This window comes from Poecile atricapillus, chromosome 7, assembly GCF_030490865.1.
Source record: "Poecile atricapillus isolate bPoeAtr1 chromosome 7, bPoeAtr1.hap1, whole genome shotgun sequence".
NCBI classification, from domain to species: Eukaryota; Metazoa; Chordata; class Aves; order Passeriformes; family Paridae; genus Poecile; species Poecile atricapillus.
The window spans coordinates 27,591,689-27,614,001 of NC_081255.1; the positions used below are offsets into that span (position 1 = coordinate 27,591,689).

General features: G+C 40.3%; 1 protein-coding gene across 1 annotated transcript in view; it reads right to left on the minus strand.

Annotated features, from left to right (window-relative positions):
• The window catches only part of LOC131580845 (BEN domain-containing protein 5), an 880,930-nt gene extending 864,102 nt beyond the window's left edge, over nt 1-16,828 (minus strand). The window contains exon 1 of the mRNA XM_058842532.1: nt 16,557-16,828. Within this exon, the coding sequence (XP_058698515.1) occupies nt 16,557-16,656 (100 nt within the window). The 5' untranslated portion in view covers nt 16,657-16,828. The remainder of the gene's footprint in view (nt 1-16,556) is intronic.
• Nucleotides 16,829-22,313: the final 5,485 nt, after the last annotated feature.

A 22,313-nucleotide genomic window follows, 5' to 3' on the forward strand; every position in this document is an offset into this window, starting at 1 on the left:
CCTATTTTCAGGCATCTTAAATGAACTTAGAACCTTTGAGACTGCTCAGTCCCATCCATATCTGAAATTTTACAATTATTAGAAGGAAGAAACATACACCCATGGAGCCATGTGACTATCTGAGCCCTCCTTGTTAGAAAACAAATCTCAGAAAAATAACTTGAATAACTTGAAATTTTTTTATTGCGGCATTTATTTCATCGTCAAATATACAAGGACATAAAGTTTCTACACAATGGCATGATTTTTCTCATAATACATCAGTAGTAAATACACTGAAAGCTTTACCTTTACAGTAAAATTATACTAACAAATTGCAGCCTGCAAAATATTTGTTTCCAAATAGGGATAGAAGAACACTAATTTTTATTTTTTTATTCCATTTGAGGTATGTACAAGAAAGTAAGTAAATAGGTGTATATTATATCACACATTTATATTATAGTATAAGAAATACTCAGCACTTTCTTCACTACTTACAGTTTGGACAAGAAATATTTAACAATAGAAAAACTATCTTCTGTATTATAGAAAATGAAGAAATGGTACAGCTTCAAGTGCACAAGGCATGTGATGGGATAATGGGATGATAATATCTTATTTCACTCTGATAAATAGGGCTACTAAGGCTTCTAGAAATAGACTTTTGGTCTGTACTGATTTTTTTGACATTTAAATGTGTTATGGGGGATGATAAATGTGACATAAAGCTCAATTTGCTTTATTTTTATATTGAAAACTATTTCACACAAATGTTACAAGCAATTCATATTGTCCCTGAATGATGAAAACAGCTTATTAATTAAAAGTGACCTTTCCATACATAAAAGTATTCCACTTCTTGAGGCAAAACACCTTAGCTGAGGTAACAAATTATAACAATGTATTAGTGACACCATAGTTAAAGGGTCTGTCAGGCTTTCTATCATATACCCATATTTTCACAGGTACATAAATCCCATATTAAAAAATATGCAAATCCAGGTCAACATTTGGCATATGAATCCCCAGTCTTCCACAGGAATAAATTTGAAACTTACTCTCTTTGGGAAGTACTACAACAGAACAAACAGAATTTAGACCTTTTCTTACTTTATCAAAATCTAAAAATGTAGATATTGAATAATGCATGATAGTATTTTTTTAGCAAAACTATTATTTGTAACCTCTGGGTTATTTGTTTTAGACTGAATAATTACCCACGGACAGCAATCTGTGGCATTTAAATTGTTTTCTTTAAGTGTATAATTGCTACTTAGGATATTTTAGCTGGATGTTTTTTACCAGCATGCTGATAAAATTTGCTTAAAGCCTGGGAACGTCAGAGGCAAACTGAGACCTGGATGGGGCATCTGTGCATCTGCATGGCTGTGATTCTGTCCCTCGACAAAATTCACCCCTGTGCATTGTGCAAGCTGCAGTGCAGAGCAGCAGCCAGAGGAAAACCACTTCCTCAGTTTTACCTGAGCTGGATTAATATATAGCTGTTGCAGTTAAGATTAGTCAAGTTGGTCATTTGCAATCAAACATCGTGGAATCAAGGATACAAGGAAAAATTAGTGGAAAACCTGCAAATCACCATGAGTGACTGAGCTGCCAGAAGCCAAAGTGAAAGAATGGGAGGCAGGGAGTCACCTGAGTAGAGCTGTTTGAAGACTTAACTCTTCTTGGTAAATGTTCCCTTTTAAGTCTCAGCTAAAAGTAATAGGCCTCTCAGAAATTGTAAAAGATAACTGGGAAACACCACTTAAAGACGAAGAAACTGGAAAGGATTACATTCATAGCACTGCCACCATAAGACAGTGGAGGAAAAGCAGGCAGAAGAAAGAGTTACATCTCCCTGGCAATTTAGAAAATCTGCCAATGGAGCCTTTACACAATGCAGAAGGAAGCTGTCAAGTAACTGTGTCCCAGCAAAAAGTTTCCATCTGCTCCTCCTGACCTAATGTAGCCCTCCAGGAATGAGAATAAAATCATCAAATAGCCTGTAATTCATAGTCATTTAACAATATTACTCTCCTAGCGTGTTCTTTATTCCACAGCACTTAGAATATTCAGAATGCACTGCTGCTATATTTTGAGTTATACTATCTTTAATCTCTAAACATGCAAAACTGCTGTCTTTGAACTTCACATTATTAAACAGCACAACAGCACCATGTCCCTTCTGGCATGTTCTCCTTGGGTGATAAAGGAAAGGGCAGACCACTGCCCGAAAAGGAGGCTGTTTGAGTCCATTATAAAACATGGCCTCATGCCTGTCTGTTCAGCAGATGCAGAGAGTGGTGCTGGGAATACATTACCCCCCTCAGATGGAGAGAACAGCTACCCTGGGCTCCAGTCCTCTGGCCAATAAAGAGATCCTGTCCTCACAACTGGGGAGCCCTAAGCAGATTTTCCTGGCTGGAGGCAAAGATGTATGACAGAAGCTTGTGGGGAAGGGAAATAGCTCTTCAATCTGAAACAAACTGAAAGGGAAAAAAGAGAATTAACTGAAGTACATCCTGAACATTCCACTTAAGGAGACCAGATTCTCCTTTGAAAAAAAGGTTAGATAAGACAAGCAAAGGCAAAACCTAGCAAAGAAATTGTCTCAGAATGTAGTTCTTATTTCGTCAATTATTTTTCTTATGGGTTGTAAGACACATAGCTATTTTATTCTAATTCTTCATTGCTTAAACTCCAGGAGGCTCCAGCAAATCCCTTGGATTTACTTTTACTGCAGTATTAAACTTTAATGGTAATTTTCTATCAGGTATAAAATCTGTAGGTGCCTGAAATCTCTGTAAGTATATAAGGCTTTAAAATAAAACCTGGACAGAATCTTCTGGTATCTGCATTCATCACTATTGTCATTGTGGATATATTTCACATCAAACTAGTGAAAATTAATAGAATCAGTTCCAGGAGACTGGGATTCGTGGGAGGAAGAGTTTGGAAATTTCCAGAGTTTCTTTGCCCTTCTTAAATTCAAAGGGTAAAGACAACTTTTTTCTTTTTTCTTTTTTTTTTTTTCCCATTTAGGAAAAGATGAAATCAGTTATTTGCTACAATAAACATCATGCAAATTTAAGTACATTTTCTTTAAACACTGTAGTTTCTAGAGGAAGGTACCTCTAGAAATTTGAATTGAAAACCTCTTTGAATTGGGTAAACAACGAGCTCAGCTTCCAGAAGTGCCAAACAGGAAAACCCAGGGAGTTAGAAGCCAGCAGCTACCCTCATGCTACATTTAGGTAGGACAACACAGCCACATTAAAACAGACATGGAAAAATATAGCAGGAATTTGCCTGGGAAACCTGCACCATTCACTTACTCCCTAACAATGATAGCAATTAGAAAGGTGAGGTAACACAAAAACAACAACTGCAAGGCAACTTTGTAGAAGTCTTTCTTTAGTTACAAATGTCATCAAGATACCTTGCATTCTCTTATGAGATCCTTCTTTTAGAATAAAATTAGGATACATTTTGCTGCTGAAAACGTCTGTGGTATCTAATAGCCAGATCCTCATCATCCAGGGGCTAGGAAACATTTCCAGGTATCCTAGAAAAGCTCCATCAGCCTTGAGCAGTACTGTTAATAGAAACCCACACAGTGAAGTGAATCTGAACTCTCAGGACAGTTTGCAACAACAACAACAAAAAAAATTCATTCAGATGACCAATAGCAACTCCTATTGCTCCAAAACATACCAGGTCTCCAGATGAACGCTGCTCAACTCACACTTTGGCTAAGTAGCACTTATGAAAGTTATGCCAATGACAGTATCTGCTCCAAAAACCTGAAAACAACATCATTTTTAGCAAAATTATTTTAAATGATAACATTTAATACAAGTCTCAATATAGTCTCAATAGCTGATCGTGTTCACTTATTATTTGACTTTTTCTTTTTAAATAAAATATTTTATATCATTGTCCCTAGGGTTCAGAAACACTGATATTCATGAAGACAAGCTATTTCTGCTATGACTTCTGAATGTGCTCTAGCCATTCTAAAAATCCTACAGGCAGCAGCAGTCAGGACCTTGGAATTCCAGCTCCACTGACTTAAAAATGCTAAGAAAAAGAAGAAAACATAACTGTCATTTTGATCTTCAGAGCCATGTATCCTGAAGCAAGGTTTGGCCATGAACCGGAGAATCTAAACATACTGCAGAGTGCTGTCAATCTGAAATGAACTTAAATCACAGGCACTGTGATCTGAAAAGAAAGGGGAAAAAATATGTTTAGACCATAAATCCCAGGGTTTGAGACAATACCAGGCATAGCAGCAGCCACACCTGCTGCCTCACACTGGGGTACTGTGCCCATTCTGTCACCATTACCTATTTCAAAGGTCCAGCAGAACAAGGAAAATATTGGTTACCACAAGAAGGCATTGTGATACAGCTTGGTCTAGTTCTAAAAAATAGTAACGCCGTGTTGTCATTTAAAAAACAAATTTGAGATAAAGCAGCTTTACGGCAATTGTCTCTTCAATTACTTTCCTCCTACGGTTTGACCAACAGACTGCTTGTCAAGTCTGTCTCCAAACTGAGATGATATTCATATTCAAGAACACAAGCAAAGTAAAGATGAACTGTAGTTTAGCAGAGATTATCAGGCAAATTCTGCGATTTGCACAGGTTCTGAAAGTAGTCAGGAGGAATAAACTGCAATCTTACTGCCATGGACTTGAAAGGGCTTGTGGCTGATTGCATAATAGGAATGAAAATCTACGGCCTGGGTCCTTAATTTTATTGCACAAGTTACTCTTTCTTCAGAGGCTACCAAACAATATTACCTTTCAACCTTCCTAACATGACTCCTTAGCTAATCCACCATCAATTTCTACTTTGGGTTAGAAGCATAACTATATGTAAATACCTCATGCCTCTTTAGATGGAAGTACCCAAATTCCTTTACTCTGGCAGAAGGTGTGGAATAAGCATCTGAGTCAAAGCTCAGGGTGGAAAATCTTGTTCTCATATGCAAATACATAAAGAAAGATTATCCCTAAAGCTGGTGACACGTGTGGTGCCTACAAAAGGCTGAGTGGCACCACAAAGAGGACTTTGCCTGCAATATACTGAGCAGAAAGCCCAGGGCAAGCAGGGACACAAAGATACACGAGGTGCTTAGCCCAGAACAAAGCATTGACCACCAGGCTGGTCATGTGTGAAAAGGTGATGAGAAATCTCCACTACATGGTCCTTTCAAAAAGACCAGATCCACACAGAGACACAACTATCAGTCCAAGGTCAATTATAGAGCCTGTCCAAAATCCAATGAAGAACATTCAACTGAAGATGTCTGGCAGACAGATGCTCTGCACAATGACTCCTTGTGCCCAGGGGCTGGTATTGTCTTATGAGTTTATAGAAACAGAGGAAAAGTCAGCTTGTGTGGACTTGCACCTGTTTCATACGTGATATTTGTTTCCAATCCTCAACCTAAAAGCTTTACTTCAAACCTACTCTTTTGTTATCTCAGTGTGGGCTATCCCCAAGGATATTACCTTTCTGTTAGAGACAAATGGCAATGGAATTTTTTGTATTACTTTAGTGAAATCCAAAGTGTCCAAGAAGGTATGAACAGATTTTTCTAATGAAAATTTTAAAAAGCAATTAATTCTTTGAAGTCAGTAAGCAAGAAAAAAAAATTCCATTACTCTTTTTACTGCACTTATAAGCTCTAAACTAAAATTCTACCATAAATGAAAAATAAAAAGAATGGAAAATACAGTTGTATCAAATACATTAACTGAAAAGATGTTTATTTAAAAACATTGTATGGATCAGTGAATTTCATTATATATAGATTTATTTTTTAACAAGTATTTGGTATCTTGATAACATCAAAGGTATCACATGATGCAACAGTTGCTATAGTAGCAATACTTAAGTAGAAAAACACATCAAACAAAAGCATAAAACATATAAACAGTAAACAAAAATATTACACATTATATGCAACCCCAGATAGCAGACAAAAGAGAAGATAATAGCTATTGAGTTAAACTAGTCCTCAGAGCTGCATCTGCAAAAAACTATCAGCAAGTCCACCCTTTCTGGGAAATAAGGGATGGCTCAGAGAATTAGGTCTGCATGTGAATGAGAGGAGATGCTGAAACACCAGTCAAAGAGAGCACAGGAATTCAAGTTCTAGGTCAAGATCAAAAAATTTGTGGATGTTCCTATCATTCCAGGGGAAATTCTGTGTCTAGGGATTCTGAGGCAGGTAAAAAACTGAAGACTTAAAGGCTATCTTTGTGGGGTATTACAGAACTTTGAGAAGTGAAACTCTTGCCTGGCATCCCATACCTTTCTGAAATTTGTATGCAACTGATTTCCCAAAGACAAGGAGGGCGTGTGACCTGCAAAAAATACCGAGTCAAGCAGGCAGGCAATTGCAGGGTTTGGAATTGTAGTGGAGGAAATTTCAGGTAAGGGCAAAACCTGGTATTACTCACAAAACTGGAAAAAAATGGTGGTGGTTGAAGCTACTCACTAGTATTTGCTACAGCCATCCTAAAATGCTGCAAGTATTTCCCATGCTATTTAATACTGAAACAAATCAGCTTTCATATATCTGGATTTGTGTTATTTGTGAGGGAGGATAGAAGTGGAAGGAAAGAGAGATTCATGGATGTATGCTGTGTATACATCCATATATACTCCAGGACAATTTGTATATACCAATGTTTCAACAGCTGCCCTGGGTGTGAGGAATTGATTTACCAAAAGCACATTATCTCACTTACACTTGACAGCATAACTGGGAGAAGTCATGACAAAATAAATTTCTAAACTAAAGCTAACTCACATTGAGCCAAGCTAAATGTAACTAAAGCATCTTATATGTAGCAACTGATGCAATGACCTTGACCCAAGACTATATAGCCTTCAGTGACTAACAAAGTTTAATCTCTCCAAGTTAACTTTTTGCATCTCCTTTCTTGGGGACCAACTGATTCTCAGCTGGGGAACTGGAAAGGACTCAATAGGTAATAAATATTCTTGATATAACAGAGAAGTAGGTTGATTTCAGCTTTTGCAAAAGGCCAAGGCTTCATTTCTTGTCCTAGTTTTCAGACTCCTCAGCCCTGACTATCACATTCAAAATGTTTGTCCACAAAAGACGTCTCCTAAAAATACCAAGTATGAAGTACCATGGAAGTCTTTCAAGAATATCAGCAAGGTCAAGCATGGAACATATAAACAGCACTTTTTCTGTCTATGAAAATTAGCCTGCTCATGCCAGTTTCCTAGCACTTTTCATGTCTTACTATGTCTGCTGATTGAACAGCAACTTTCTAAATTTATATTTAAAGAGATGTCTATGCCATAGTGTGGAAGCACAAGTTTATGTGCTGAATCCCAGGACGGCCAAAGGAAGACAGCATAGCCATGATGCTGAGCTAGCAAGCTGGATCATGGACATTATTCCAGGGTTAGCACTGAGGGAATACAGCTGTGCTTTCTAATTTGGATAGGGCTTTTATCTCATCCTCAGCTATTCTTCACAAGCAAGCAGCCTGGTGAGACTCAACACAGATCAGCTGTGGCATTATACCAAACCCACTATTAACAGCTATTTTAATTTGTTCATACCTAAACTGCAACTACTGTCAATTTCTTGCAGATGCACCTGTCCACATTTTTTAAAAAATATTTGATTATCACTAATTCAGGTGTTCAGGAGACTTCAATTCCTGACTCAACCACTAACATCATTATGGTGGTAATGAATCTTTATCCATGGGAAACTGGGCCTTCCATGAGGGTTCCAGTGCAGGCACAAAATCCTGTGGGGAAACACATCAGCAGCTTTGCACAGCACCATCTCTCTCTTCAAGATCTTGTATTCCCCAGGTGACTGGAAGAAAGGTGGTCTCTGCAGCTGCTGGGGCTTTCATCATGAGTGCAGTAACTGAAAACTGGGCAACCTCAGTGCACAGACAATTCCATCCTGGTTATTACATACCATTCCTGAATCCTTCTTTGGTTAAACTGCTATTTTCCTTGGCTCTTGCTTCCTATTCACCTGTTGTTTAGGGATGTAGGGATGTCTTCTGCCAGTTAACTTAAGCCAGCAGTAATTTCAGCCACAGTGTCTTCACTTTTGAGTTACACTCTTCTTCACTATTGCATATTTAAAATAATTTGGAGATTGTTGTACAACTTCTGAAATAATCTGTTCCCCCAGGTTGCTGAAATCAATTAGACTATTAATTACTGCCACAGTTATAATTACCCATTGAAACAACTTGTTTAACTTCTTCATTCAGAATAGCATTTCCCCCTACTTTCCAAAACAGTCCATTCCAAAAAGTAGTATTCTAAACCACTGAGAATATCTTTGACCCAAGCATTGTCCACTCACATTCCCTTAAGAAAATAATCTAGTATTTCATTTCAAACAATTAGATCATTGCAGTTTTATTTTATTCACAAAGTATCATGTAGGAAAAAAAATATTGTTTCAAAATTCCCATTTTCTAACATAAAAAATGCCAGCAAAAACAAACAAACTATTAACTGTCTTGCATCAGCAACATAACAGGAGTAAAACTACAGAGAACACTAATAACTAATACAGCATATTCAGCAGGTTTTTTAACTAAGCAAATACCAAGTTGATACAATATTTATGGGAATATGAAATGCATACAAAATATTTCAAGTATTCAGAACACAAGCCAAAAATTCCACCTTCAAGATGCCTTACACAGAAAAAGCTCTGAGATCAAATTACTGTTTATTTGTACGGCTCAGAAATAAAATAACCAGCAGATACAGTGATATTGTGCCTAGTTACAAAATATTCCGGAGCACCACAGGCTTTGGGTGTAGGGAAGTAGTAGAGAGGCAACTTTATCTCACAATTCTATTTCACATGGACAGTTCCCATCAAATAATGTTGCTGCTTTCAGATTTGTATAGGTTATTTGAGGAATTTTTCATTAATCTAACACATCATACTACCTCATCTGCATTTTATAAGCATGAAAACCTGATAGCCGCTTGCCAGGCTTCCCAGCACTGAAGTTGTCTGTAATGGCAAAGTGACTCTGCTGCTTATTGCAAATGAAAACACATCAGCAGAGCTGCAATGAATCCAAAAGGGCTCTCTTTGCAATGGATTCCTGCTGCTCTGCGCTGGTGATTCACGGGAACTGATGTTCCACTTGCTTGAGTGGAGATTGAAATTCAACACATTTTCCAAGGTGCTTATGAAACAAAATGTAAAAGGAAAATCTTGCCAGTTTTCACTCATGATTGTGAGATCCATTGCTAAGCAAACAGCTCTGTGAATTAGCAGGTAAATGGGATCAGTAGAGAGCTTATTCATCTAATAATAATAATTTAAAACAACTACTTTTTCCTCCATTCCCTTTTCTGTGCTCGATTTTTGACATAATGAAACCATGAAATCAGCTAGTTAACTATACTGAGAGAACAAGGATACATATATATATATTAGAAAATATATGTATCAGAACATGTAAGTTTTAGCCTCTAACATTTATACATTACTTATCCTAAAATAGAACCAATCACAAAAAACCTTTACTATACACAAATACATCAAATTCACTACCAAACATTTGCAGGATGAGAGCCCTAGATTTAATACTGAAGTCCACATCCTGAATTTGAGAGTCTATGACAAAATGAAATGGAAGTCATTATTATTCTTGTAGAGCAGTTTTCCAAACCATTTCACCATACAAATAGTAAAATTACTTTAAAAACGTATGTAAAAATCCAAAGTTAACAAATACAGCACTTCTTAAATGGCAGGCTTGGCCTCTGTGGCAAAGTCAAGAAAATTAACTGTGGGGACAATGTGACAAGGAAATCTGGGATAAGGGCTACATTGATGTGTACCCATAACCAACTTCAAGTAATTATAAATCGGTTTACCTCTAATATAGATTAAAGGCAGACACAGCTTGAGCCCAGAAGAACTTGTTATCTCAGGGACAATGCAATCTAAACATGGCAATTCTGCACCCAGGCTCTGCATGCCAACTACCTTGGGGAATCACTTGAGAAATCTAAGCTTGTTTCAAAAGATTCCCACCATTCTGGAAAAGGGCAGCATGATCCATCCTCCAGAAACAAGAGTGCTGGAGGTGGCTGTGCCGGAGCTGCTCTACATCCAGCAGCACCACTGTGAGCAAAGCAGCACGTCTGCATCCCTGTGACAGTGGTAGGAAATAACTGCACAAACTCCCCTCCATGTCCTCCAGCACCTCATTTATCCAGGGGTTGCTGCTTTCTGTTACCAAGTTATCAGACATCTTCATTAAAAACTTTAAAAAAGGTAATGATGACTATTCAGCCATTTTCCTCTGTGACTTCTATCCCTAAGCAGGTGTTGTGGAGGAAAGAGGAAGAGAAGGAAAATTTCCCAGTATAGACGAGTTGTCCACCTCTTCTGTGGCAGCTGAAAGCTATTGTGTGAGGTGTCCCACCTGGAGGGCAGGCTGGTGCTGCAGATCTGAGTGTGCCAGTCCTGTTAGTGGCCCCATGTGGAGATCAAGCTGGTTCCATTGGAAAATAGGGAGATGACTTTAAAAACCTATTTTATTGAGCTTTAAATCTATGTAGCTCCACTACCAAAAACAGAAAAGCTATGTAGGCCACTTAAATGCATTCTGAGGTTAATTTGGTCTTTTGCATGTGACTTTTGCCTACTAAAAGCAGTGAGAACCACACTAAAGAAACTTGCAGAAACTTCTGTTTTACAAATTTCAGTATAAAACCTATTAAAATTCTCAATAGGTCTCATTTTACTTTTTACAAATTCAAAAGCCTCCTCTCACAAGTGCTAGTAATTAATAGGGTGCTTTGAACTTCACTGAAAGAAAAAACGTTGGGAGGCTCGAGGTAAGTAACTTTTCAAAGCTTTGATTATTTGTCAAAGAAAAAAAATGTATGAAATATGGCTAGGAAATGGTAAACCACTCAAAAATGGCAGCTGGAACACGCAACACATTCTTGTTTCTTTCTTTTTCTGAAATTATATCTTCTGGCTGTATAAAGCCTTCATTAGTATTTCTCAGGTCTCCTTATATGGCAAATTATGTAACAAAAATATGATCAAAGCTTTAAGTACCAAAAATATATTAGCAGCTCTTCTTCGATGAATTTTTCTAGTGAGGATTTTTTTTCCACTGGATAACTGAAAAACATTGGAAATTGCTTGAACAGCGACCTACTGGCAGCAAAGTCTAAGGATCACTATAATAGCTTTCTCCAGTGACTAGAGTTAATTTCTGTATAGAATTTCAACAAATATTTCAACTCATACATTTAAAACTGAAATAGTTCAAAATCTTACAAAGGACCTTAGATTTACTAAGAAACCTTTCTCTAATGTCCCCTGGACTTCCAACTGTTCTGGCTAAAAAGTACCAATGCAATCGGTAATTTCTGGCAAATGTCTTTATTGAACAAAACCCATTTTAGATTTGTTTACAAATCCACCCTGCAGCATTTTATAAACAGCTGCAAACAGCTCTTTCTGCTGTGTGAACATCTGCAAGGCAGGGCCCAGTCCCCACACAGAGTTCCACTGACGTTTGAAGCCTCCTCGTGTTGATAGGAGGATACAGTGGGCAGATCCCTTTCAGCAAGAAGGCTGCAATGTCTCTTCCCAAACACTGGAATTCTATTATGTTTACAGATTAGTTGTGTATATTACAAAATAAGCTCTGTTGTTTGTATACACCTTAAAATTCAGAAATCATTTAGGAAAAGTTAATTCAATTGTAGAAATTACCTTTACCTGGATAATCAGAAGTATCACTGACGTATGGTGTTATTTTAATGACCGAGATTAAATAATATTATTAAAGTAATTAGCTGATCTCTCCTTTTTCAAATTTCCTCATGACAAAGTCAGTGAATTAGTTACCAAAAAAGACTTTATTTAATGACAAATAAATTATGTTCTTATATAGTTTGGTTTTTTATTTAACAATTAAGGCCACTGAAAAAAGCAGTTATGTTCCTGATACTAGAATGTTGTCATACCATAAGTGATTAAATATTTTTAAAAGAATAACTATCCTCTTTTGAAAGAATAATGGAAAGCTATCTTCAAAACAATCCAACTCAGCACTCTGATATTAAAATCAATCAGAAAATACTGCAGAATTTACACCGCTGTTCTATTGGCCTCTTCATGTGCAGATCTCTTAAATAAGGAGCTCACCACTAAGTGTTTTAGGAACGCTAATTACTACACAAACTTTGGGTGGGGCTTGAGCATTCAACAGAGGTTTGCAGATTTTCTCCCTGAAGCCAGGTCACAGCTTTGAAAATTCCAACCATTCTTAACATGAAATGTGACTCAACACCACTCTGCAAGGTACCAATGGCGACATGTAAATAAACATAAAAAAACTCCACATTCAGCTGGGAAGCCTGTTCATTCCGATAACCAGGATTTTTGGTCTAAAGACATTTATTTATATCCTGTCCAGTACTATGAGTAAATGCCTTTTCTTGTTTTCACTATGATTTCAGTGGCAATGACACAATGAAATACCAGAAATACTAATATCCACAAAATGACTAGCAATAACTGTGGAATAACACATATTAGAACTGTCAATCCAAGCTAATATTCAGTTGCCTCAGATAGAAAACGATTACAGAACTCAGAGATAACCTGCACCCTTTGATCATTCAGGTCTCCAGATGCAAGTCCTCTGAAGGTAATACAGATGCCTTGAACATAAACCTGGGGAGAATGAGATAACTAGTGAAATTCTAAATTGGAAAATACTTTCATCTGGTTCATGGGCCAAAAAATTTAGCAAATCCAGGCACTCTGTACTCACTACGACCTACTAATAAACCTTCCTTAGTGAAACTAAAATGTCCTCTTTGCTACAGAACTGAACAAAGAACATTCATCTGGTTTTGATGAAACTTAACTAAACTGGTTGTTTTCCTGTATCTTCCAGAGGCTTATGACAGCAAGGTCAGCTGAGCAGAACAGCTGGAAATCAAACCAAGAAGCTCTTGAGAGTAACTAACTAGACTCAATCACTTTTATCCTCCTGCAGACTTCATTTGTGAAGATTTACATTGCTTTAAGTTGGATTCCCAGCTTGAGAGACAAAGGTTTCAGCCTGGAAAACCAAACAGGAGTCATACAAATTCAGAGTTTACTGCAAAAAGCTGATTTAAACACTTTCATGAAAGCAGGTAGGACTAATGAGCCAGCTACAATGGGAAAATGATTAATTCTGAGTAAAGTGAGCCGATTTGCAGGACTCTAACCAAACATCAGAATACAGAAACTATTTTGATGGATTAGAGCAGATGTCTGCCTAGTCTGAGGAGGACAGCAGCAGAATATGAACTCTGTACCAGACAGGTGTGAGATAATCTACCTTCCATATTAAGTCCAAATTTTACTTGAAATATATAGATTGGCTGAAACCTACCATGATGTAGAGAATAATGCTGAACTTAACAGTAGACTAAAAGCTGATGGAAATCCCTCTTCTGAAATGCTTCATGCGATTCTGTGTGTCCTAATCCCCCTCCCCAATTAAAAAGATAAAAAAGGTTAAGAATTTGCAAAAAACAGAAACAAAAATCTTCTACAGGGAAAAGGAATAGAATATGAAAATATTTGTATACAGGGAAAGAGTAAGAATAATTACCAGTATAAGACATATTACAATATTTACTTCCCTATAACAGAGATACTAATAAAACTGAAATGAAAAATTCTTGCATTATAAAAAAAATTTAATTTTTATAAAGTATAATTAATTTACAAAACATCTTAACACAGCATATTCTCAAATCTAAGAGTTTAGAGAGGTCATATGCATCCTAGATGTGCATCATTCACTGTCAGATAACTTTTAGGAAGAAACCTAATTTTTATAATCCCTTATCTCTAAGTGCACACTGTATTTTTTCTGACATGGACTCTTGTCAAACCTGAGTTCTGAACTCAATCAGTAAAGAATGGTCCATCACAGCAATCTGTGCTGCTTTAAGGCATGAATAAGTTACCTTCAATTTCTCTGTAATATGGTTTCCTTATGCAAAAACTGAAAATAACCAGCACTATTTCTAGATAGGAAGATAAGATGATGAGAGTTATTACTTGTGTTTTCTGATCCACGACTGAAAACATGATGTTGCTGTTTAAAAAAAAAAATCCAACAAGTATAACATACTCATACTGGCTAAATTGATTTATATGGTTTGAAAAATGTTCAGTCCTTCTGTAATGGCTTTATTCTCCTTGCATTTGTGCAAAAGGCAGGTTCCAGAGCTACATTCCTGTATCTCCTAAAGACTGCTCAAGATGTCACACATGATGAAGACACACTAAGCAGTGAGGATGCAGCACAGCACATTCCCCAATTATGTGTTCAACAACAGTGTCAGTGTCACCCAGCAGTAAAGGAGAAGAAAATAGAGATTCTTTGAGGGATTTGCCATGGAAAGAACCTGCCTGTCAACTTAGTGTCAGCAGACAGTCAGAAAAAATCCAAATCACCCCACCTTTTTTTCCCACACTAGTTTCCGTGACCTTTCTTAAAAGTGGGCCAAGATCACAAACTTGCCTCTTCTTCTCTGAAGGTTTTGGGTCTTCTCCCTATCTTTGTGGTTCTTTGCATTTTTAATTCCTTATCTGGTTTTTCCAAAACAGAAGGACCTGCAAATTAAACTTGCAAAGTGTACAGACAAACATTGTATAACTCAAGCAGACATGTACCAGGACATGCAACTAAACATGAATTCAGCACAAGCTGAAACACAACATTTATGACAAGATCGTTGATTAGTCAGCTGCAATGGTCTGAAGCAGAAAAGGTTCTGGGCAAGGTTAAAATTAAAAAGCAAATATTGTGAAGCTGCAGGTTTAACTAATACAGTAGAGAACACTGGGTAAATTAATCTGGAAATAGTATGAAAGTTACATTCATGTTGAAGTTACTGACAAGGGCAGAGGCACAGGGGGTTGGCAGGAAAGCTGACAAAGTCCCATGGCCACTGGAGATCTGTTCCCTGATTCACAGCTCAGGCACAGCTGATCACCTGTGTTAGCAGTGTTGCAGAGGATGAAAATAATCACCTGCCCCATGGACAAGATCAACACACAATAAATTTCACAATGCTTTTCCACAGGTTCATAAATAGTATGGCTGAATACAGGGAGTTCAAAAACCATATGGACAATCCATTTAGTTGTAGACTCTGTAGTATCATTTCCCCAGAACAAAACAACATTTGACATACTTATCCCTATTTTTCACCTTAAGTGGCCCAAAAATCCAAGATCAGTTCTATGGGTAATGCATATTTATTTGGAGGCACTTCTGAGGCTGAAAAGCAGAGGTGCAGCAGCTAACACAGCAGGCTGGGAAAATGAACTCCTGGTTCAGGAACCCAGATAATTTATGTATGGTACTGTGGGAGATTAAATATTCAGGAATACTGTCATCTTTGTTCCATCTTCCAAATGTTAGCATCTCTAATTTTCGTACTATATTTTGAGGGCTTTTGTTTTCATGTGGATTGGAAAAGACCATAACTGTATTTTGTTACAAAGGAAAGACCCCTATACCTAGAGGGTCCTTATCATTTATGAGGAGACACAAAACTTCAGCTTCACAAACTTATCAACACAAACACAGTTAAAACCATTGTTAATACATCCTGAACAGGAAGAATAACATTTGGCAGCTTCCTTAAAGAAATCCTCAGTAACAGCGTAAGGGATGGGAGCTGTCAGGTGTGCTGCTCGCTGTCCCTCTGCAGCCTCCGGGCACTTCACACCTCCCAGACAGGTAAAGCAGCACCTGCAGGTCAACCCGCAAGCTATCAGCCTTGTGCTGCAGTTTCAGCTCCAGACCTGTGTCTTCACGCATTACTTTTTCATGCTAATTCACGCAGGCGGTCGTTTCTTGTGTAAGGGGAGCTCCTCTGCACCGCCGGTTTGCTCTGCTCTTTGCCACCGCAACCTTTGCCCCTGCGCGGGAGGATGGAGCAGAGTGCGGGAGGATGGAGCAGAGTGCGGGAGGATGGAGCAGAGTGCGGGAGGATGGAGCAGAGTGCGGGAGGATGGAGCAGAGTGCGGGCTGCTCCACCATCAGCCTCCTCCTCTGCCCCGCTGGGGCTCGGCCCCGCAGTGCAGGCCGGGCGAGCCGGCCTCCGGCCCTCACACCTTCCACCCCACAGCGGGTCAGTCCCGCTCAGGCTGGCCTGGAACGAGGGGGCTCTTCCCTCCCTACCTGCCTGAAGGAGCTTTCCCCGCAACCACCTTGTCCCTGGGCAGACTCTCCTCATCACCGAAGGGAAGGGGCTTTGCCCTTCGTCACAGCTCCCTGGGCAGGAGTCTCTGCCGCGGTCCCCTCACCACCTCGGTGCCCTCGGCCAGAGGTACCCCCCCGTTTCCCCTAGGAGAAGGGCTCCGTCTCCACACTCCGCTGCGAGCCAGGCCCCCTCTACCGCCAGAAGCCCCTGGAGAAGGGGGACTCCCCCTCTCCCCCCGCCCAGGCGACTGCGGCTGGCACTGACCCGTCTCTGCCGTCCTGCTCCTCTCCGCCATATTTGTTGTCATCCCGCCACCCCCCCAACGCCGCCCGGCCGTCGCCATGGCAACGCGCGTCACGGCCATGGGGGAGCCCCGCGCCCCCCCCCCCCCCCCGACATGGCGGCGGGGCTGACGGCCCTCCCCGGGGACAGCCTGCCCGGGGACAGCCTGCCCTGGGAGCGACCTCCTGGGCTCATCCTGCCCGGAGAGAGCCTTTCCCGAGAGCGCCTGTCCGGGACAGCCTGCTCGGGAAGCAGCGTCCGTTCCCACCCTCGCCCAGCCCGGCAGCCGCGGCGGTGGTGGCGGGCGGGGCGTGAGGGGAGCATCGCCGGCCGCCCGCCCCTCACGCAGCGCAGCTCCCTCCCGCACGGCCACGGGCGCGCCCGCCCCGCCTCCCGCGGCCGCTGTTTACCGCCGCTGCTCGGACGGGCAAAGCGGAGTTGGTTCTCTATTCCCTGGTTGCTGTTCTCAATCTCGGCAATTGCCGTCACTGCGCCCCGGAGGACGGGGTTTTACTGGTACTGGAGCTCCTCCCGGGGCCCGTGCCTGCCCGGGGGAGTCGGTGTGGGCCTGAGGTGCTCACGGGGCGCTGAGGAGGAGAGGCTCGTTATCACAGAATAGCAGTTAGGTTGGAAAAGACCTCTGAGATCATCGAGTCCAGTCTAAGACCAAACACTACTGTGTCAAGTAGACCATGGCACCAGGTTCTGTCCAGTCTTTCCTTTGACACCTCCAGGGACAGCGACTCCATCGCCTCCCTGTGCGGTCCGTTCCCAGGTCCAATCACCCCTTCTGTGAAGAAATTCTTCCTATTGCCTGATGTCCCGGTGTTTCGGAGGTGCACGTCCCCCTCCACACAGCTCAGGGCAGCGGGGAGCAGAGGCGGCCTGTGTGGGCTCAGGGTCTCTGTTGCCCCAGGGGAAGGGAGCGCATCCCTCCTGCTCCGATTCCAGCCTCCTGCACTGAGGTGCAGCACCGGCAGAGATGGCCAATTAATGTGTGCGTGACTGCCCCACCCTGCCCCAAAACTCAGCAGGTGAGTCTGGTCATGTGGCAGTTATGTCAACTTTTATTTTTTTTTTTTTTTTTAAACTTCTTAAGGCAGCCCAGTGGGGAAGCTTCATTATGTGTGTGAGTGTTGCCCGTCTGTCTCCTTGCCCCAGCCCCAGCAGGTGAGCCTGACCATATGGCAAATGCAGTGCCGGGGACGGGAGGGCTTCTGTGTGCGCGTGTTCGCGGGCCCGCTGGGTGACACTCACCATGTGGCAAACACGGCGATGAAGGCTCTGGTGCACAGGGGCTAATTATGTGTGTGAGTCCCGGGGGACCCGGCAGGCTGGGTGTGATCATGCGTGTCTCACTAATGCTGAGGCGCAAGCTCCATTGTGCATCCTCTGCGCAGACAACTCCAGCCTCTCGGAAGCGAGGCTGACCACGGGACGAGCGCAGTGTTACAAGCATAGGCATCAAGACTCGTGTTTATGTGCGTACACAGGCAGACGTGGGGCTGAATGCACCCCGAACCAGGTGGCTGTTAAAGCTCTGAAACAGGGAGTACACGAGCAATGCTAAGCAATGGAAACAGACAGGACTGTGTTTATGGTGATGCACACACTCAGGTGTTTGCTTCCTTAGACCTAGTAAATTCATGTAACCACTTCCTAGTGACCAGTGACTAGTCAGGGGAGCAATCCAAGATTAAAGAGTAAGGCGTGTAAAATTGTATCTTTCTCCATCTAAGTTATGCTATTTAAACATCACTTTACCTCTTTGTCTTCCTACCTAGCATATGCCTTTTCTGGTCCAGTTCAGCTCCTCTTAACAGCACTCACATGGATAATACCTACAAGTTCTACATGCTTAGATTTTTCTGTGGGGTTAGTTACTTCCTTTCTCCCTGGAAAAGAGAAAGCCTGCTCCTTTTTGAAGCCTTGTTCATTCTTCTTTCAGTTCATAGTTCTCTGGTTATTTTTGCAGCATTTATTTTTGTGGTTTCACTTCCTTTACTGTTTCCTTTCTTTTTCAGTGGCACTTGGGTCTCTTTCTTTTATCTATTTCTCTTCATTCTCAGTATCTTACTTTAGTATTATGTAAGCTAATTGAACGTTACTTTAGCCACATTCCTGTTCCATGATGAAATACCTGTCTGAAGTGGTATACCAAGGGGGCTTTGTGATGGAGTTGGAAGATACACCCTTGCAAAAAAGAATGTTGGAGGCAATCTAGATTCAAGCTCTGCAAAAATATTTTCTAGACTTTCCTCTCTGCAGTCTTTATAAACTATAGGTGGTCACTTGCATACTAAAAAGGTGGATTTGTCTCGCTGCTGACAGTGAGCTACACTAAGTGCACACACCCCCACAGACACATTCTTTCCCTTACAGCCTTGCTCCAGGCCAGAAAATCACCCGGGCCTTCTGCTCTTCCTTATTTATTGCTGGGCAAATGGTCCTGGGACTTCCCTCTTTAGAATATGCCACATGTACTCTGATCTTTCTCTTCTTCTTTTATGTTCCCTGATAGCCACGTCCCATCCCAACTCTCCTTCAAATAATTTCTCATAGTACTGATCTCTTCATTCCTTTATTTGATTTTTTTTTTATTTTTTAGATTTTAAACAGTTCTGTCCAAGTTTGCAGCTCTAGCCTGGTCTCTTACCATGTCCCCACATGCCCTTACTCCTTTTGTTCTACTTGCTATTCCAGCTTTAGTGTCCCCTCATCCATATTTCATTCCTATCTATTAATACCCATATAGCATTTTTCATCTGTAAATTTCTAAGAATTAAGTGCCTGTGGAGAGACCTTCCATATCTGTTCTTCTGGTGACCTCTTTATTCACATTTCTCTGAGACTCGCTTCTATGGTGACCACAAATACTAATCCAAAGGCCTTTTGCATCTAATTGCCAGCCGATTAACTCACCCCCAATACCTGCAAGAAGATCTGTTGAAAACAGAGACATTTCTATTGCAATCAGAGACATTTGGGGGAAAGCACTTTTTCCAGTCAAATTATCTCTTCTGAGTTAACATACTTGAAAAACCTAGAAATGCCACACTCATTTTTTTAGTCTGAGTTTAATGCTATGTTATAGTCACCTCACCAAGCTGAAGTGGTGTTAAATATAGATGATATGCAGTCTTTCCAAAAACAGTAAGATAATTTGACAAGAGAGAACTGGAAAGTTCATATAGAAAGTTCTTTTGGAAATAGAAAGATAACTGAATGGTGTAACTCGAATCAGGGCTGAAGAATGAGGGAAATGGTTTTCAGGAGAAGCAGTTGCTTATTTTTATTTGTGCATTTTTAGAGCACCTGAGAACATGTTGGACTTGTCATTAGTACAGAAAGGCCTTTGGCCCCAACAATCTGATTTTGGACAGTACAAAATGACAGCAAAACAACAAAGAGAACAACAAAACAAAACAGCAAAGAATAGCAGAACTATTGCAAGACACTGGTGCCTGGGTTGTCCTCACATTTGCTGCTTCAGCCCTATTCCTCGTTCCAGCGCATCCCCCCGCCCCCTTCTGCATCTTGGCAAGCAAAAGCTGCCTCACTTCTGTGGCTCTTTGCAGCTTATTCCCACCCCATCATCTTTTAATAGCCTATGGAGAAACCAACGGCTTCCCCCCACACATTTCATTCAGTAATAACTCTCTACTTGTTACATGTTCAAACCAGCTTTCCCTCGCTGCTGCTTCGCACTCCCACTCACCTAATTTTCCTCCTTCAAATCCCTCCCTAAAAATCTCCTCTGCTGTGATGTCTACTGAAGGAATGATAATGAATCGTCAGCTGTGTGCCAAGCTGAGTGTCTGTCATGGGGACTGGTCTGATGTGTTGGGCATCCACTGCTTGTGTGGGACTGGCAGTGCCTTGAAGCAGCCCCTCTTTTCACTCTGTTCATTATGGGTCCTGGGATGGGCCCTTAAAACTCATTATATAAGCAAACAGAAATAAATTGAGGCAATCGAAATAGAAATGGAAATGCTGGCCAAACCCAGGAAGATTAGACAATATTTCAGTTATGATTCATCAGCTTAGGTAAATTTACATAAAAATTAATGTGACTGACAACTCCCTTCATTACAGATACTGAGAAATAAATTATTTTTCTAAATACAGATTTGTGCCATTTCTCTACTTATTTATAATCTATAAGGACTTGAGGAGTATGCTTTACTTTTTTTATCTGTGCTTGTATTTGAAACATTAGATATTCCATTGTTTGTTTATCTTTCGTTCGCAGCCTGCAAGGCTGTGGTGATTAAAGAACGTAAGAAAGAATAATAACACAAGAGCGAAGACTTGAAAGGAAAAAAGATTCCTAATCACTTTTTTTTTAACATGAGGATAATTCAAATATGTTGAAGATCGAATGATTTGTGTTATACATTCAATACTTCTGATTCAGCTAGAGGTGGCTGCTGTCAATACATGTCTGTCGAAACCCCAAAGATCTTCCAAGAAAATCAATAAAAATCCAATTTTACAATCCTGATATTTTCAGTATTTAAAAAATTGGCAAAAAAGTGCCCTTTCTTATACATTACAAAAAAGCCAGTAAGGTGCATTATTGATTTTTCACAAATCGTTTGTAAGTGACTGTTAAAGCTGGATGAGAAGGAGAAGATGGAGCATTAGCACAAGTTTTGCATGCATTTCACACACCACATGCATGGTGCATGTTGTGGGTCTTCAACATGGGGATTAAAGAATCCAGGTGTAATTGTGTAGAAATCACATAATTACTCTTTTTTTGTATCCTTTTCCCCATGTAGCATAAAGTAGTGCAAACATTCAAGTATATTTCAACTGTGACTGCTGTCAGAGAAAAGGCCATAAAAATGGTTCTGATACAAACAGGGCACTGATGGTGGCTGTGCAAGCAGAGCAGGCAGAATCCAAATTTAAAAAGAAGGAAAAAAGAAGGAAAATCAAGACTGGTCAGAGTTTTTAGCCAGGTTGTTATGGTCTGGTGGATTCAGAGAGAAAATTAAATCTGATAAAGAAAGAAAAAACCAAAATAAAAAACCAAAGCCCAGACTGAGGTAGCAAAATTGAAGTGAATTTTAAACTATGCACACATAGTGGAGGAATCCTATAATCTTATTATTGTAACCTTGATCCATTCATTCTCCTAGCATTTATCACTCTCATTAGTTATGTAATATCTAAAAGCACACTGTAATTTTTTTTTGTGTCAGGACAGTATCTTAAATGTATTCTGAACATGCCTAGTATAATTAGAGAGCTTTATACAAAAATAATATTACCTGCTGGGTTTTTTTCTGTGTTATTTCTAAGCACAGGAAAAATTAAAATGCAGCAAGTCTGGAAAGGTCAAACTGAATCTCCCCTCATTCTGTGCATGATTTCAGAAATAATCAAAAAGTTATGCTGAGATAACTGATATGAAACCAGTGACACTATCATCACAGAACTTGGATCAATTTGTACCCATGCAGGCAAAGCATCATCTCATTTCACACCTGAAAATATTTTTTTTTAATTCTACGTTTTATAGATATTTTGAACTGTTTGTTCCTAACGACTTGTTCTCACAGATGTGCATCAATATTATGTAATTACACAAAGATCTTGTCAGCCCAAAGGAACCCAGGCTGCAACGACAACTGTACTGTAGGGAAGGTGAACCTGTGCCTCCAGGATATGGAATGCTGCCTTGCTTTTCCACTCTTCCACAAGAACTTCTGGGCTTGTAAAAGCCAGGGA